The following is a 17,182-nucleotide window of genomic DNA, read 5'->3' as shown; positions in this document are numbered from 1 at the left end:
GATGCTGCATTCTGAACGTTACTTTAGTGTCTGCGGACATTAAATTTTGTACTTTCAGCAAATAAGTCCTGTTAGATATATCCAACACGCTTTCATTCACAAGCCGTACTCTGCTGACGTACGAGAACGACCTAAACTACCACAGAAAGCAGAATCAAAATCTCAGAAAGAATTTATATAGTAGAATTAATAAAATAAATCAAGTATCTTGAGGGCAACAATTGACAGGGTCACAGAAACCATCAAGGACATGCATGCCCTTTACAGTTCTCATTCCTCATTCAAACTGAAACGCAATTTTATTATTAGCAAATAAGAGAAAAAAATAAAGTAACTTCAGTAACATATATATAGATTATCAAATTCCACTGATGAAAAGAAAACATTTCGCAAAATTGTTTTAAAAAACAGACAGCGAAAAACATACCCCCGACATCTAAACTATAATTATGACAACTCGCTTCAAAATGAAATACCAAAATTTCAGAATGGCTACAACATGCAACAGCAAACAAAAACCAATAACTGCCCTCACCCGTTAAGTTGACATATGTTTACTTCCTACGAGCGCATATTTTGTTTTAATGCACAGCAGGGAAATTCTGCCATTTACAAAACATCATTTTTCATAAACCGCATTCTTATTTTTGCACCGATAATGGCTAACATAGTCTAAGAAAGATAGCCTATCCATTTCAAGTTAAATATACTGCAGACAAAAAAACTATCGTTCTTTCTTTCATTTGCGACCCTACCTCAACGGGCGTTCATTATTTGAAACCGGAGAGCAATAGGGATGAGCTATTTTTATACAACGCTTCCAGATAGAAAAACTCAACAGCTGCATCATAGCTGTCAGATTTCCAGAAGAGACGCGATAGTTTCGTAGACCTTAGTCTCAAAGAACAACAAAACGAATGCGGTCAAGAAAATTCATACATACACTTCTCACCTTGACTCCCTCCGTTTAAGCAACCAAAACTGAATTAAGTCATCTTTAGAGAGGCGTAAGTAACGTGTGAGCAAGATCATATTGACGCAAATGAACAAAAAAACTGAACTAAAAAAACTGAAAAAAAAACTCATCAAAATAGTTTTTGTGAATTGCACACTTGTAGACAAGTAAGGCTTAAGGCTCAATGTTTATAATGTTTTAATGTTTATCCAGTTGTAAAACATGAGGGCTTGTTTATTCAGTTTTTCAGGACGAAAAGCTAAAAGTGCCAGACGGCAGATCAGCCAAGCAAAAAATCACATTAAAAAAGACCACATGACTAAAATAATTGCTAAAACCTTCATTTCAGAGCAATTAAAAAGCGGATTTATTTCCAAGCACAGTTTTGACGTCACAGGTTGTAACAAAAAATACTGATATAAAAAACAGCAGGAAGGACAAGTCCTGAATTAAAATTTAAAGTATTCTTTTCAGAAAACCGAAGAAATTAGAATTTCAAAAGTAAGAATGAGGACGAAAAGTCTAAAAGGACCAGAGGACAAATCGATCAAGCAAAAAATCATATTAAAAAGACCCATGACTGAAACAATTGCTACAAATTTTGTTTGAGAGCAATAAAGAAGCTGACGTCTCTCCAAACGCGGTTTTCTCGCTCTACTTTCAAAATTAGTTGCATAAAACTTTTGCGCTCCATTTTCCTTTAAATTTATCAAAAGCATCACTCCAATTTGACATCAAAAATGATGGAGATGTCCAAGCGTTTCACGCCTCGAATTTCTAACTCTCCAAGCCTCCTCAGGTATTACTGAATCAAACACTTAGAGCTTAGAAAAACTCAAATGCCAGTTCATTTTTACGTTTATTCGGTTACTTTAGACAAAAAGTAATCTCACTCCAGAGCGAGCAAAAGAGCTTTCTAGAACAAGCACCGCCAAGCAAATATATAGCATAAAAACATGACGGCAGTAAATGATTTAAACTCTTTCCGAGAGCAATTAATCAATTAATTTCACCTTTCCGAATCCCTTCATTCCCGGTCCAAATCCCGGCATGAGATTATTTTGAGGCACATTTTGGGCAATCTGTGCCCTTCGCTTTTCAAACTGAGATCTTAGAGCTTCAATCTGCTCTGGGGTGAATTGGAACTTCCCGGGCACATTGTTCACAGCACTCGGATTCCCTTTCTTGTTCTGATTGCAATCTTATTGAGCATTGAGTCACAATCACAAAACTCGGATCTATTCTGTTTCCATGGGGGGGGGGGGCATTCAAAAAATACAAAATATGGTTCTTTCCAGTATATAACCTTCCTCGGAAACAATAGCCCCTCACCAAATATAGATACAGTAATTTGGGTGACCTAAGTTTAAGGTCTGCTTCAAGGGATATATATATCATATGACTTCTGAGCTTGGGGGAAATAATGGAAAAGACTCGCACTTCCCGTTCGTTTGCCGTATGAACCCAACAATGTTACAGTCAATATCATGGAAACTAAATCGGGAAGTGGCTGCTATCTTACAGCCACGGTGACATATGGATCAACCGAGCCAATTTCTAATAAGATTGCAATATTTTGGATCCACTCTTTTAACAGATCAATAACAGCTATTGGATTTATTCTGTTTTGCACCCCCCCCCCCCCCCGCTTAGTGGGCTGAGATCTTTTACGCCCCCAGTCGCAGGTGTTATCTTTTACATAGTAACGTGCTATATAGCAACATATAAATTGTAACTGGGGGGGGGGGGGGGGGGGGGGGACATAATAGATCCCAGCTATCAATGCTTTTGGTCAATTTTGGGGTCTTGCTCAATGTGGGTTTGCCCTCATTATATCATACCCTCGCGCGGTATAACTACTGTAAGTGAGGCACTATATGCAATAAGCGCGGGGGGTATAAAGAAATACCCCAATTTTCATCTTCCTTGCCCACTTGACTTGGGCCGTTATTAAAAGCAAGGAGGGGTCTATCCGATTGGCCATCAAAAGAGTAGATCCTTTATCACTTGGAAAGATAATTCACTTGGTTGCTCATAGCAAAAGGAAGAATTTCCGAAACAAACTACTTTTGAACACGTGCTTTGAACAGTTAATATCTGTTTAAAGTAATGAAATATTTTGAAACGTAGTCATGAGCAACCGTTACAGCACATCCGGTGAAAATAATTATCTACTCATGAGACACTACCCCTAGTGTATCTGATGAAAAAAAACAACAATCCACTTAACCCAATGTGATCAACCAAATAAATTGTTTGCAAGCTGAACAGCAACAGTAAGCAAGCACACAATGGTTTCACGAGAAACAATTCGACAATCGAATATCTAAAGTCCGTACAATAGGTAACTGTTTCTTATTCCATTTTAAGTGTCATGAAATTGAAGTTCATCATGATGATAAGTAAGTAAATATGATAAGTATTAAGAACGAGCCATTTTCCAACTTCATTTCATAAAAAAATTTTTAGAACAATTTTGACACTCATTTTCCAAACTGAAGCCCAGACTAGTACTAGCTGCTGCAAACTGCAAAGAACTATAATGTAGATCTCTACTGTAGTGGCTCACCTTTTCGAAAAAGTACGAACGCCTTCAATAAAATGATGAATTCTCGAGACCTTAAATTATTTCCTATAGTGAACTCATATAGGAAGTTGAATCGACTGCAGAGCTGATTTTGTGCAAAGCTTTTTGGCAACAGAGGTCAGATAGCAAATTAAGATCTTCAAGATCTGGCTGTTTTCCCGCATTGTTTGTAAATCTATCTGCAACAAAACTAATTACTTTTTTCTGAAAGTTTGATTTCTCAAAATAAACTCTCCTTGCGTTGACAAAACTTGCGCAATTTACCAATGAAAATAGATCGCATCCGATGAATAAGAAACCCAAAACAGGGGTGAAACTATCCTTTGATTAGAGTGTCTTTTCTATATGAGGCCATATTTGGTATGAGTGGCGCAGAAATATAGCTCACTCATCTACAGTATTTCATACGGGATGCAAGTGTCGTAATCGCAACGAGAGTCGATAAACCATAAAAATTATAACATGGTTGTCATCGCCCTCTCAAATTTATACAAGAACTCGCTATTGCCTCAAAGTTTGATAAACCTCGATGGCTGTAATAATCCTGCGGTAAAAAATATTAGACAACCCCACGCCAAGAGCTGAAGTCAGGCTCAATTTAGCAAAATATTCTTGTTCTATTTGGTAAAAAGGCACTTGAAGCGACACGTGCTGAATTTTGCTAAATTTGTGGCCTTTCTTCTAAATGTTTGCCCCTACCTAGATTTACTTTCATTGTTTTACATGAGAAATTTTTTAAAAAAATGAGATAACCTCGGAAATCTACGATACAGGTTACGAATATTTAACTACGATTGTTGACTGCAGTGTTATTTGGATAAACGCCACGTGTATAACACCGGAAGACCACAAAGGGGTATCATTTTTTAAAATTAATTTGTTAAAATAAATTAGTTATGTGTTATTTAGTTCATTGCTGACATGGTTCTAATTAAAATCAACAGTCCACTATTTGAGTTTAGCGTCCCTCTCTTGTTCGTTAATTCTACCAATTCCTTCCTTCTTATTTTCCCTCAACTCAAGCAATTGGTTCAACTTCTCTCTCATTTGGCGAGTCAAGAAGAATCAATTTTTCCAAACACTCAAAATTTTAGTTTTCGAACACTCGGTGGAACTTGATCTATTTTAACCATTTCGTTTTTTTTAAATAAGTTCTTAGCCCCCTTCAGGACTGTTGCCCAGCACTCGGGTGCAAGCGTCTTCGTATCAATGCACTAAGTCCCTCAGGTCCCACAACATTTATGTTCTACATGCACTTAATGCCAGTGGCAGCAGAATACTTAAATGGCAGCAAAAACGATGAAAAAGTTAGATAAAAACTTTAATCGCTAGTTTTTATTTGATTTTCGATGGCAATGAACTGCCAATAATGAGCAAGCGCTGTTGACTTCAGATGTTTCAAGCGATCAATGGATGCAATTTCAATAACTCAAAGGCATATGAAAAATAACTCAAACATAACAGGAGCCTGCCTCAGATGAAAAACGAACCAATCAGATTCCAGATTAGATCAACTGAACTCAGGACTCTATGACCTCTCCAAAACTAAATAAATTTTAACATAAAAAAAATGAAACAACTTTGTTTAATTTCCGAAAAAAAAATTAGCAACGAAATCGAGTAATAAAGACCACTTAGTTAATTGCTTTTTAACCACACTACATAACATTAGGTGCATCTTGTTTTCATTTTTGTATGAGAAATCAGCCGTCTTTTCATTTTAAAAACCAGTTCCAATATCATTTCTTTATATCTTCAAAAGCTCTAGCTTCTGTCCACTCCTCCCCCTGATGCTGTTCAGCCATGTTAAGTAGACAATAAAAATCTCAGCTCTGTCAAAAGACAATAATTAGGAAACTGCACAGACGAGGGCATCCAATTGGCTTTCACCTTATATACAAATTCTGGTAAATTTCCCCCCGGTTTTCGCCCAGTCAAGCAATCGCGTTAAGACTATAGATCTGATGCAACTTACGGGTGTGAACTGGTTGTATATTTTGGATGAGAAAGGTGTCCTGTGCACAGGGAACAAGTCCGTATCTTCATCTTGACTTAATTCCGATTCATAATCATCATCATCATCATCATCATCATCATCATTGTCAAATAACTCATCATTATCTTCCATGTCTGAATCTTCATTTACTTCTCCCAGATCTATCATTTTCTCCCTATCTGACTTGTGGGAGAAGAAATCGGGAGCTGCCATCGCCCCGAATATCATCTCCATATTTAATCTAAAACATTTCAAATCTAATCACTCAATTCAGAAGACATTTACTCAAAAAAATAAACAGGAACTTATTTCGCATCTGATCATGCAAAACAACTGTAACATTAAATTGTTTCACAAAATTTCAGCTACTTGCAGGCTTCAAGCCGTGTAAGTGTGTACGCTGTACTATTTGAAGCTTTAATCGCATAACAGGGCAGCCACTATTTAAATCCCATATGGAACTCCTGAAGATCAAGTGTAAAAGAATGAGCTTGTAAAGATTGGTAAAGATTAAATTACATTCTTCGGATGTCTCTTTAAAAAGTGCTCAAAAACGGCTCAAAAGTGACCAAAAATTATTCTTAGAGCAATTTTCTGAGCTCAAAGACTTCTCGTATTCAACTTGGCGCACACAGTCGAATCTGACTAATTGAAACGCAAAATCATAACATCACTCCTTACTAGCCTCAACAAGTACCGAGTGCATATCACGCGATTGAGGCTGTCGTTATACATTTTGACAAGGGATTTTACCAACATAATAAACTTGGTTTATTTTCATCTTCAATTTTGGAACTCTTCTACATACTTCTGACAGCTGCCGTAATGTACCTCTCAGAAATTGATAACTCTTGACGGCCTTCAGCATGCCTATTCCAGGCTTTCCTGATAGTTCAGTTTTGAATGAATTTGTACATAGGGAAAACTTAGCGTCTGCATATGTCACGGCGAATTAAATCATCATAACAGCCATTCGCAAATACCAAAAACTACAAGCAATAAATATTCTTCTCTCTCTTTACCCTCTAATAGTCATGAGATACAACAGTTAAGGCTTTAGCACTGCCTCCTTATATTCAGAGGAGAGAAGACTTCTAGACTAAGAGAAGTAGAACCTTAACTATCAGGTAGGCCTTAAGATAATTTTGGTATTTTAAATTCAGCTCTTTCAGTTTGTCGCGTGTTTTCGTTTTGTTGTTCGTTTTTCAAGAAGTCATTGACATCATAACCCCCCAAGCTTTATTAACAAAAACAACAGAAGATCGTGAATTTCAACGTAAAGGCTAAGTGGTAGAAGTCTTAGTGATTACAAGCGACTAGATTCGAGCCCAAAATCCATTTCGTTGCACGATGTTGTAAGTTTTCACTCGAAGATTTGTTTTGATGGGGAGCCAGATTTGAGAGGCAAATACTGCTATAGGTACTACACGTAGCCTGTGTATCAGTTCAAAAAGTTTTGTTTTGTTATCAAAACTTAGTTTTCGATATCACCCCAACGTTTCCATCTTATAACAGAAACATACATCTGCTTTAAAACTACGTCCAAAAAATTAATTACAGAATAGAGGACAATGGAAATACAAACATCCAAGGAAATTTACAAAGATTTCGTATTTACAGATTGAATTGCTGATGTACTAAAATAGACAAAATTGGCAGCTGTCATAAATAAACCAAAAGAATATTAATCAATCAGAAGGTTTTTGATATGATTTATGAAAACGAACAATTCGACATACATTGCAAGACATCTTCCTAGAATTAAAACTAATATCATAAACAGATGAATCGAAATCGGAAAAATGATTATTGCATTGACCTTGATGTACAGCAGATAGATTGGTAGGAAATCAAGTCCAGCTACAGCGACACTTCCAGTATAAGTTCTAAAATTATTCGCCATAACTTTGGCCACCAAAGGCGGCGCATTTGAAAAAGTGTCTTTCCAGAATGTTCCATTATTTGACGTCGCTACGAAAACACACCATTCAAGGCACGAGATTGAGAATAAAAATGGCGAACAAAACACCCATAGAAAACCTCGACCAATAATATCCACAACAACGTCAAGTTGTGCGCCAAACTTTGATGTTTGGCCCAGTTTTCTGGCCAGATAACCATCGAAAAAATCTAGAACAGCTGAAATTAAGTAAACAAGTAGGGCTAAATTCGGATACCAATTGAACAAAGTAACAAAACTGAGAGTAAGGCCAAACCGAATGTAACCGATTATGTTGGGTACGAATAGGAGAATCTCAGGTCTATATTTTCGGACCATATCTCATCAATTTTCGAAAACAATTGTTTAAGAAAACATGTATCCTGAAATAAAATTACTATTAAAGACCACATTATCATTTTCAGTGACTCCGCAATAAAATGTTTGACCTCAAAAAAAACCATTTCTGCTTTTTCATATATTAGGTCCATGGTTATAGGAATAGCAATTAGTTGAGCGTTTTAATCATTTAAACTTGCTTGTGGGTGATGGGTTTAGGGCAATTGGTCAAGATCATACATGAAGGATCATAGGAGAATTATACATAAGACATCCTCATTGTTCCGACGCACTTTAGTGGCGGGCGTGCGGGACTATATGCTAAACTGGGCTTATTTGGGTTTATTTGTTCAGTCAATAGTAGAGTTGTGAGTGATATCATTAGAAAGTAAGTTCAGCATAGAATATAGGATAATATTTCCGAAATTTGGGCTCAATTTTTCGTCACTTTTGCAAAAATTTGTTAACAAGTCTAAGCTCGAATTTTTGATTTCCATAATTCAGACTTTTTCATCCAAAATTTACCAAATATGCTTCTTCAGCGCACTTTGATCAAATATGCCGGAAGTAAAGACCAAACGTCTGCTGATACACTTTAAGTAAACTCAAAAGATGATTAATTTTACTTCTGCTTCCTCAAAGTGTACTCTGGCATATAAACTTTTCCAGTTTTTCGCTAAAACAAACGTAGCTGAAGATTGCCGGAAAATAGTCGCCGCTGACACGCTAGACGCACATCGGGATTGAAACAGAAGAAAGAAGAGAGAAATTGACAAAGAAATTTTCCTAAGTTTCAAAAACTGTTCTAATCCAGTGTGCAGTTTCAGTTAGATACTTATACTTATTTCAGCATCTAAACTGAAGGGCATTAAGCTTAATACTAATATCAGCAGCTAGCAATCGCCTTAATGAATTTTGATAACTTAATGCACTAAGACTTAATGACCGGCTTCATCGGTTTATCCAGTTTCTTTTGATTTTGATCTTTTGACATTGACCGTATTCAACACATTGCTTAATTCAGCTCATGAACGAATTTAGAATCGATCTAGTTGAAACGGTGAGCGAGGTAACTCAAAAGTCAAACGTGAAAATCGTGACTGAAAATATGTACATTGAAAAACGCGATCAAAAGTTGAAGCGAATAAAAAAAACATAAGACAAGTCCTATAATACAATTCAAAGAATTGTAATAATTTATAACCTGACAATCATTAACTTCGCTTTAAAAGGCAAATGACAGCTGCTAGTAACGAGACTAAGCAAAAAAAACCAACACCAGAACACCTGTCTTTTCAAAAAAATAAATGTTCAATTTTTATTCTTGCTTGCAAGAATAAAAAATGAACATTTATTTTTTTGAACAGACAGGATCAACATCAAAAAGCAACCACTATGAACTCAAACTGCCAACTATATTCCTCTAATTTTCAGTTACAACCTGTCAGTAAATGTCGGTGAGTCCTCTCACTGATTATATTAAATAATAAAACAAAAATAACCAAAAATTGCAATGAAACTCGCTGTAACTTTTTAAAAAGACTTAGTATAAAAGTCACAGAACGCAACAGCTACTGAAGGATACAATTACATCAATCTGAATCCTCGATGACCACAGTTGAGACTTGTCATCAAGGAGATTAAGTGATAAGACGGCAAAAATTACAACAAAAACTATCAAAACTAAAAAAAGCACTGAGATTTTTTTAAAAAACGAACAAGCGTATCAGTTACAAAAAGCAATAGCTAAAAACTGAAAAGACTTACTTTAATTGAAACCTTTTTTGCAACAAATAAGACCTGTGAATAATGATACTAAGTTAAGACGACAAAGTTGAGAAGAAAACTCGCAAAACTCAAAAAAAATTTGATAATTATTATTGAGAACGATTAGTGTCAAAGTCAAAGAAAGCACTAGCTTTAAACATTAAATCGATTAACTTAACCCCTATTAGCAGCATCAGAGACCTGTTCCCAATTCGATTAAATGATAAGACATCAAAAAGTACCATAAATACTTGCGGAACTGAAACGCTCACTCAATTTTTTTTTAAAAAAAGTAGCGTCAAAGTCATGAAAACCACTAGATATTAACTCAAGCCAATAATTAGATTCTTTTATGATTCATCAGCAACCAAAGTCAAATTGACGCACCTGAAAAAAATCCATCTCAAAAGCAGCCAAATTGTTCAAACACCAATTTCTCACTCTTCAACTTTAAGGTATTTTGAAAAAAGTCACGCCTCAAACCTACTCCATTTTTCCCTCCTTTTAAAATTTCAGTGTCACCAAAATCACCACTCTAATTTGACTTCTCACTGACGTGAAAAAACCCAAAAACGCGTGAAGATCTTTAAAAAAGACAGCGCACCAATACAATTCAAATTTTTTGAAGTGTAAAAAAAAGAGTGCGCCTAAATAATAGCTGTTTGAGAGGCTGACGGTGGCTATTAATCACTATCCAAAAGGCATCCTTTATTTTTTTGTTGCCAAGTATCTATCTATTTCGGTCAGATTTGCAACAATAACTCGTTATTATGTAACGCAAGCAATATCAACCCTGGTTGTGGCCTCATCGAGATTTCTGACAATCAAATAGAGTTATAATTTTACTGCCGCGATGCCTTTCTAAAAACTATTTTAACAATTTTCTGCTCTTTTCTATACTACTGACACACTAGAAAAATTTGCTATGAAAAATCAATTGTTCACAGTTCATTTTTTCGTGAAAAGGCGACACAATGATCATCTATTAGGCTTTCAGCTCTCATGGCTTATATGGCTTTTACAAAACGTTTTTGTGAACTTTGATTGAAATCTTGACCTTTGATCCCATCTGTTACTCTTTTCAGTCTTATGACTTTCAAAAAATCTTAACTTTTCACCTTTGCCACTTAATTCTAAACCTTTTCTTTTTATTTGGTCTCAGTAAAAAGAAGTTGCATCTTCTTTCTAGAGAACAAGTTTAATCTTTCTAGGGGCTATATATTTTTTAAATAGATAACAGGCTTTAAAACGACAAGTTTTCAAAATTTTTGGCTTTTGGACATTTGTCCGTTTTTAAGTTGTCTTTTGTTGCCTTGTGAGATTATCGCCTGAGAATATAGCCCCATTTTCATTGAAAGAAAAAGCAAATGAACATAAAAAAATGATATTAGCGCATAGCGTATGATTTTGACTACTGCAAAACCGTATTCTTCCAAAATTTAAACGAATTTTTAGTTTCAACCTCTACTTGTCGTTCCTTTAGTACTCGTATAACACATTCCGGATACGTCTCACGGAGTCATTCGACTAAAGCTGCTTGATAATATGGTATCTAAATCAACAAATGGTTTTTAGAGTGGTAACTTAGAGAGGAGTATGTAACACGTCATAATTTTAATTAAAAATAACATTACGAAGGAGAAGTAACACATTCACTAATCATGTCTTGCAAATAAGCAATTAGCATATATGTACGTGTGCCATAAATGAAAAGGTCGAAAAATAGATTTTTATCAAAACTGAAAACAGCATTTTTGTAACACCATATTTTTTTTAGGAAAAACATTAGACATCACGTTTCGCAAGAGCTCCAATAATCGCAGAAAACACTAAGCGCATACAATCGAATGAACAGTATGGTTTCCAAGAAAAGTCAGTGACAGCAAGACATTTAGACAAATTCTTAAAACCTGAAGGAAGGCAAAGAAAGTATTACCGTTTCACTGTATCCTTCTCCAAAGCTTTCAATGGCAAGTAATACATATTCTTAGACAAATTGGAAAACTTGATTTTTCTGAAATGTCAATAACTATGCTTCAACCTTTCTTTTTAACCGAACACACAAGAAAAACACACAAATATTTTTCTATTTACCAAATCATTAATCATCTTGTCCCTCAGAAAACGGTTTTGAGACAACCGATTTTTTTCGTACTTAAGCCACTCTCCGCATAACATTGATACGAAACTTGATCGCATTTGCAAATATTTCAAGCATTGATAGACAGTAGTAACAAAAAAAGGACAGTATAGACAGTACGACCCATCTGCAAACGCAACAAAACATTGCTCTTCGCACACTTACTGGCTGTGTAAAAATGTCTGACATCAATGAGTTACACAATGAGGGTGAAATTCTACCTGCCAGAGCTCACACTGAAATATTAGCAGAGCAATTCCTAGCCGGCAGTTATCAAAGCCATAGTGCTGATCATGAAACAACCTCTTCAACCAGTTTTCGTCCCATGAGAACGACACTAAATGATACTTATACGGACCAAGTGAAGCAACACAAACAGAAAACAGCAACTAAATCGCAAAGAATACAAAATTGCTCTCCAAAATATCCACGGACCATACACAGTTGAACAAAGACAGCAAACAACTAGATACATCTCCACAAAAGATAGCAGAAAAACAAACGCTGCCACGATTTGCACGTATCCGACCACCACAACTGAGAACTGGATACTGTCCCCGGCTAAACTCTTACTTGAGTAGAATCTGTCACAATGTTGATAACCGCTGTCCCAAATGTGATGTAGCACCACATGACATAAACCACATTTTCAATTGCAGTAAGAACACAGCGGACCTGAAATTAATCGACCTGTGGGAAAGACCAGTAGAGGTAGCCAAAAGGCTGGACTTAATTCCATCAGTCCTACACGACCACACTGCACAGAATAACCGGCCTTCCTTGCCCCTTTCCCCTGATGTTGACGATGCCCCTCCTGGTCCCCCTAACCCGGGGACCGCATGTCATTCACCACGGCGTAGATGCAGAAAAGTCGCCGCACCAAAAGCAAGTTGTGGATAGGCAGTCACACACTACTACTAATATACCTATTTATTATTATTATTTTAAGAAAAAAATGCAACTAGGGTACCAGTTAAAAACGGCAAGAAGCGCCTGTATCCCGCCAAAATTACCTGCGAATTGCAGATCTGTGCGACAGCTACAACAACAACAAAAAACAGCAACAGAAGCGCAACAGATGAAAAATTAACTATGAAAACAATTTAGACCAACGTCAGTTATTCCCAGATTGAGAACTCAACTTTTTCCTATAAAGTCAATAGTTTCAAACCGCAGACCTCTTGTAGATACCTCGGAACACAAATTGGCCAAAATCTTATTCTTGACGTACAACTTAACAAATTAAAAGAATATGGTTCATAGATTGTGCTCAAATTACTCAATAAGACATCAGATACTCTTTAACGCATGCAATCTCCTCTTTGATTTGCTTCCGTGTATTATCAAATTTTTCGTTTGCATCAATTTTGTTTTCATAAGTTTTTTGAAACAATCATGCAATTAATAGGCAGATTAAAAGGGGGCAGTGAATAGTGCGTCTTACGCAAAAAAAATGATCGATTTCTCAGAAAGAGCTCTATCAAATATGAAACAGATCTTCTGTTACAGACAAAAGTATTACCGGCTCAGTTTTTTATTGCAAAAGACACAAAGTAAGTTTCATCGTGATCTAAGCAAACAAAACTGGAAACTTAACTGATATGCGCATACAAAACATTAAAACTGAATTTGGAATGAATTATTTTGTTCACCAATGTGTGCAAAAGTGAAGTTCCACAAAGGCTAGTTTTCGAGAGAAACGGAACACTTTTAAAAGTAAAAAAAGTACTTAATATCAAAACCTGACGCTTAACCTTTGGTTATATTTTATTTTACTTCCTTAGACTTTGCAAAACTTATATCAAAGACGATCTAATAGTTGTTTTGAGCTTTTTTAACACTTTTAGATGTTTACAGCTCCACTAAGAAACTATTAGACCCTCTAGCTATTTCTCCCTACAGTTCAAACTCTGAAACATCAACCTCGTACGATTATTTCTCATCGATCTCTACAAACAATTTTATAAGTTGACACCTCGAACATAAATCAATATTCTTTCTTAAATCTTCTCTGATATACCTTCTAAGCAAATTCAGAAAATAACTAGATTAACAGATTAACCGCACTGGGAACATCAAGATAAATTTAATAAAGAATTATGGTGTTGATTCTTTGACTTAAATCCCTTCATTTAAAAGTACGCAATTGAATCGTAATGGAATGAGTAAAAAGGTTAATTAGATCACTCATAATTGAACTAGAAATGAATTTCTAACGAAATGAGATGAAAATAGAACTGAAATTAACAACATTATTTTATGACTCAAAAATTCACGGATGCCATCCTTTTAATCAAAAGCTTTTGACATTATAAATTGAAAAAAGTGTTTGAAGTCACTTTGAAAATGGAAAACTTGAAAATTAATCAATTTGTTCCTCTGCTGCTTGGTCTGATTTTGTTTATTGCGGAAGGCGTGAATTATTCTCAAATCGGACCATTTTTCCCAAGTGAAGCGTCCGCCAACAAAAATGTTTCTACGACTTTCATCGGAGTAATTACAGGAACCTTCGATGCCGCTAACTTTTTAACAGCAATTATTTTAGCTTTCTTCATTTGACCTGACAATCAAAAATACTTTTTCTGCGGCGGAGCTTTATTGTCAGCAACGTGCAATGGATTCTTCGGTGTTATGGGCTATATTGACGGCGGCGCACCATTTATTATAGCATGCACGTTAATCCGAACTATTATGGGCACGGGAGCTTCAATGGCTTATTCGACGGGCGTTCCTCTTTTGGTTCCACTTTACCCAAAGTGGTCTGGGAGAATCACAGGACTCATAGAGACCTCATTTGGCCTGGGAATTATAATTGGACCTGTAGTTGGAACTGTTATATACTCTCTTGGTGGTTACACAATGCCATTTCTTGTAGCCGCCTCAACGCAAATTCCAATAGTTTTATTGTGTATATTTTTCTTGCCAAACAAGGCCGCAAAGGATTGTGAAATCTCCAATAACTGTGAAACGCATACCGACTACAATCTGACATCAAATTTGCACGAAACTACTAAAGAAGAGTCAAAACATACGTTTATTTATTTCGTTTCCCATCTGGCAGTATTAACCACAGGGTCTACGTTAGTATTTCATTCCGCTACTACAGGTTTTATCGATGTTGCTCTAGCACCATATCTCCTCGAAAAATTCAGCGTTCACGGTGATACTTCGGGTTACTACTTCTTAGCCTTTTTGGCGATCTATGTTTTATCATTGCCTCTATTGGGTTTATTGGTCGACAGCGGTCAGGCGGGAAAAATGTATTTAGCTTCCGGTTCTGGAGCAGCGGGTGGATTCGTGATGCTCGCGTTGCCGGCCCTCATACCAACACTTGAATCCAAAGTTTGGCTCCTAATCGCTCTAATTATTCTGGGCGCTGTGAATGCAGCAGGTTATGCTGCAGTTTACTTACTTTTTGAGAAACTGGCGTATGATGTTGGCTTTACAGTCCAAAGCAATGCTAAATTGGTGGCGGCTGCTTTATCTAATGCCTGTTTTTCAAGCGGCAGAATGCTGGGCTCGATTATAATTGGAGGAGTTTTCAAAGACATCTTCGGATATTACAACAGTTGTTTACTGCTGAGCGGATTGTTTTTGACATCTAGCATTTTGTGTGGATATGTGTTATTCACAAAAAGTATGTTACAAAAAATATATTATCCGAACGAAGAATAGAAACCCTGATGTTTACAGATTTGAACACGAGATAATTACAATGTTCAAGATAAACGTATGAGCCAGTCAGGTGCTATCACTCATTATTATTCGTCCAATATTTTTTAAACTTATACGCGTTTTTGTACAGTCAACTTTTCACTTTAATTACGCATCGTAGAGAAGAAAAACAATCACCATTTTGTAGCCCTCTGAGGCTAGTGATATATTTTTGATTTTACACAATACAGAAAAACTTTATGAAATATGGTAAGCAAAAAATTAACCAGACGATTAAATTTTACAAAAGAAAAATTTTGTTTGTCAGAAGCCATATCCAAATGAACAACTTGGGTACTCTTTACAAGAAGACTACGGAAAACAATTTCACTAGCGATGAGAAAAAAACAAAATTTTGTCTGTGGTGGTTGATGGCTTCTCGGACAAACTGCAAATTTTCCGTGCAAATTAAAGCCTGTATAAAAAACAAATAGATTTAACGGCAAAGGCTTGGGAAAATTTTTTATAACAATTATGAGCCCAGAATGTCAAAGATCAAATAATTAATTACTAAAAACAATTCTGATTCTAATAAAAATCTGTGTGCACCTACGCTAAATCTCAAACGCAACTCTAATATTTACCTATAAATAAGTTTTTTGAGTTAAATGCCACAGACTTTACCAAACAGTGGATGTAATGTTTGAAAACTTTGTTTTTTTTTAGATATCATTTTAATTTTCAATTGACAATTCCGTATATAACAGCGCCATTATTATAACACTAAGGTCCTGCATACAATTTCAACAAAAGTCAATATCATCAGAGACATCAGCGAAATAACCGGTAACCGAGTAGAGAGCAAACAAATCTGACTTCGAATTGAAGGTAGCGCTACTGATGATGATGGTGAGACCGTAGCTGATTTGTTCAATGAGTATTTCACAACCTTGCTGGCAATAAACTGGAACAGCCTGATCAGACTTGAAGGAAATTCAGTTTTTCACCAGCCGTTTCAAAGGCAATGTTTTTGTTCCAGGGGATGATGAAGAGATACAGAAAATACTGACCGCACTTGTAATAAATCAACTGGACTCGATGGTATCTCTGTGAAAATAACGAATCTTTGCTTCCGGCGATTTTGCTATAAATAACAGCACTTATAAACAGTTCATTAGCCCGAAGAAGTTAATTTTCCCAGATTGTCTCAAAAAGGCACGCGTAACTCCGCTCTTCAAAAAAGGCTCAATGTTTGAGGTGAGCAATTATCGACCAGTATAAATCTTGCCTGTTTTTACCTCAGTCTTCAAATGCGCTACGTATACCCGGTTGTATAGCCTTATGAACAAACGTTTCAATGAAAAACAATTACGCTTTCGAACTAGATGTAGTACGGTCTTCGGTATTGGCAATAGCAGAGATATGTTGAGAAACTAAGACTTAGCATGTCAACCGGACATTTTTTCCCTTGACTTTAAAGCATTTACTTTTGGAAAGCATTCGAAACCGTTAATCATGATTTTATGATTAAGAAACTGGAAAATTATGGCGTGAGAGGAGTCATTTTGAATGGTTTCGCAGTTATTTCCTCAACCGACAACAGACTGTGTTCATCAGTGGAGCGTTCTCAGACTTCAAAGTAATCAGTAGCGGTGTGCCACATGGGTCAATACTTGACCCTCTCCTTTTCATTTTATATATATATATATATATATATATATATATATATATATATATATATATTATACATATATACGAAAGACTTTTTGATTAGTTGCAAATATTTCAAATATGTATCCTAATCT

The 17,182-nt window shown here is 35.9% G+C and overlaps 2 protein-coding genes and 1 pseudogene across 5 annotated transcripts in view; 1 reads left to right on the top strand and 2 right to left on the bottom strand.

Moving 5' to 3' along the window:
* The window catches only part of LOC142348596 (uncharacterized), a 50,787-nt gene extending 44,981 nt beyond the window's left edge, over positions 1-5,806 (bottom strand). The window contains exons 1-2 of one of the 4 annotated variants that reach the window (XM_075399992.1): positions 2,980-3,048; positions 1,969-2,145 (exon numbers count right to left, since the gene is read on the bottom strand). In XM_075399992.1, coding sequence (XP_075256107.1) covers positions 1,969-2,145; positions 2,980-2,991 — 189 coding nt within the window. In that variant the 5' untranslated portion in view covers positions 2,992-3,048. Of the gene's footprint in view, positions 1-1,968; positions 2,159-2,979; positions 3,049-5,517 lie in introns of those variants that run through there. The other 3 variants (XM_075399993.1, XM_075399991.1, XM_075399994.1) reach the window with 3 other exon arrangements.
* A 1,329-nt stretch (positions 5,807-7,135) lies between these two features.
* Positions 7,136-8,342, bottom strand: LOC142347923 (uncharacterized; annotated as a pseudogene).
* Positions 8,343-13,870: 5,528 nt separating this feature from the next.
* Positions 13,871-15,725, top strand: LOC142348288 (MFS-type transporter SLC18B1-like). The gene has a single exon (XM_075399584.1). The coding sequence runs from the start codon at positions 14,355-14,357 to the stop codon at positions 15,396-15,398; it is 1,044 nt and encodes a 347-aa protein (XP_075255699.1). The 5' UTR covers positions 13,871-14,354; the 3' UTR covers positions 15,399-15,725.
* Positions 15,726-17,182: the final 1,457 nt, after the last annotated feature.

The sequence above is a fragment of the Convolutriloba macropyga genome, chromosome 10 (genome assembly GCF_964194025.1).
Source record: "Convolutriloba macropyga chromosome 10, txConMacr16.3, whole genome shotgun sequence".
Classification (NCBI taxonomy): domain Eukaryota; kingdom Metazoa; phylum Xenacoelomorpha; order Acoela; family Convolutidae; genus Convolutriloba; species Convolutriloba macropyga.
Note: the sequence above shows the minus strand (reverse complement) of the source record. Positions and strands in the feature narration are given on the sequence as shown.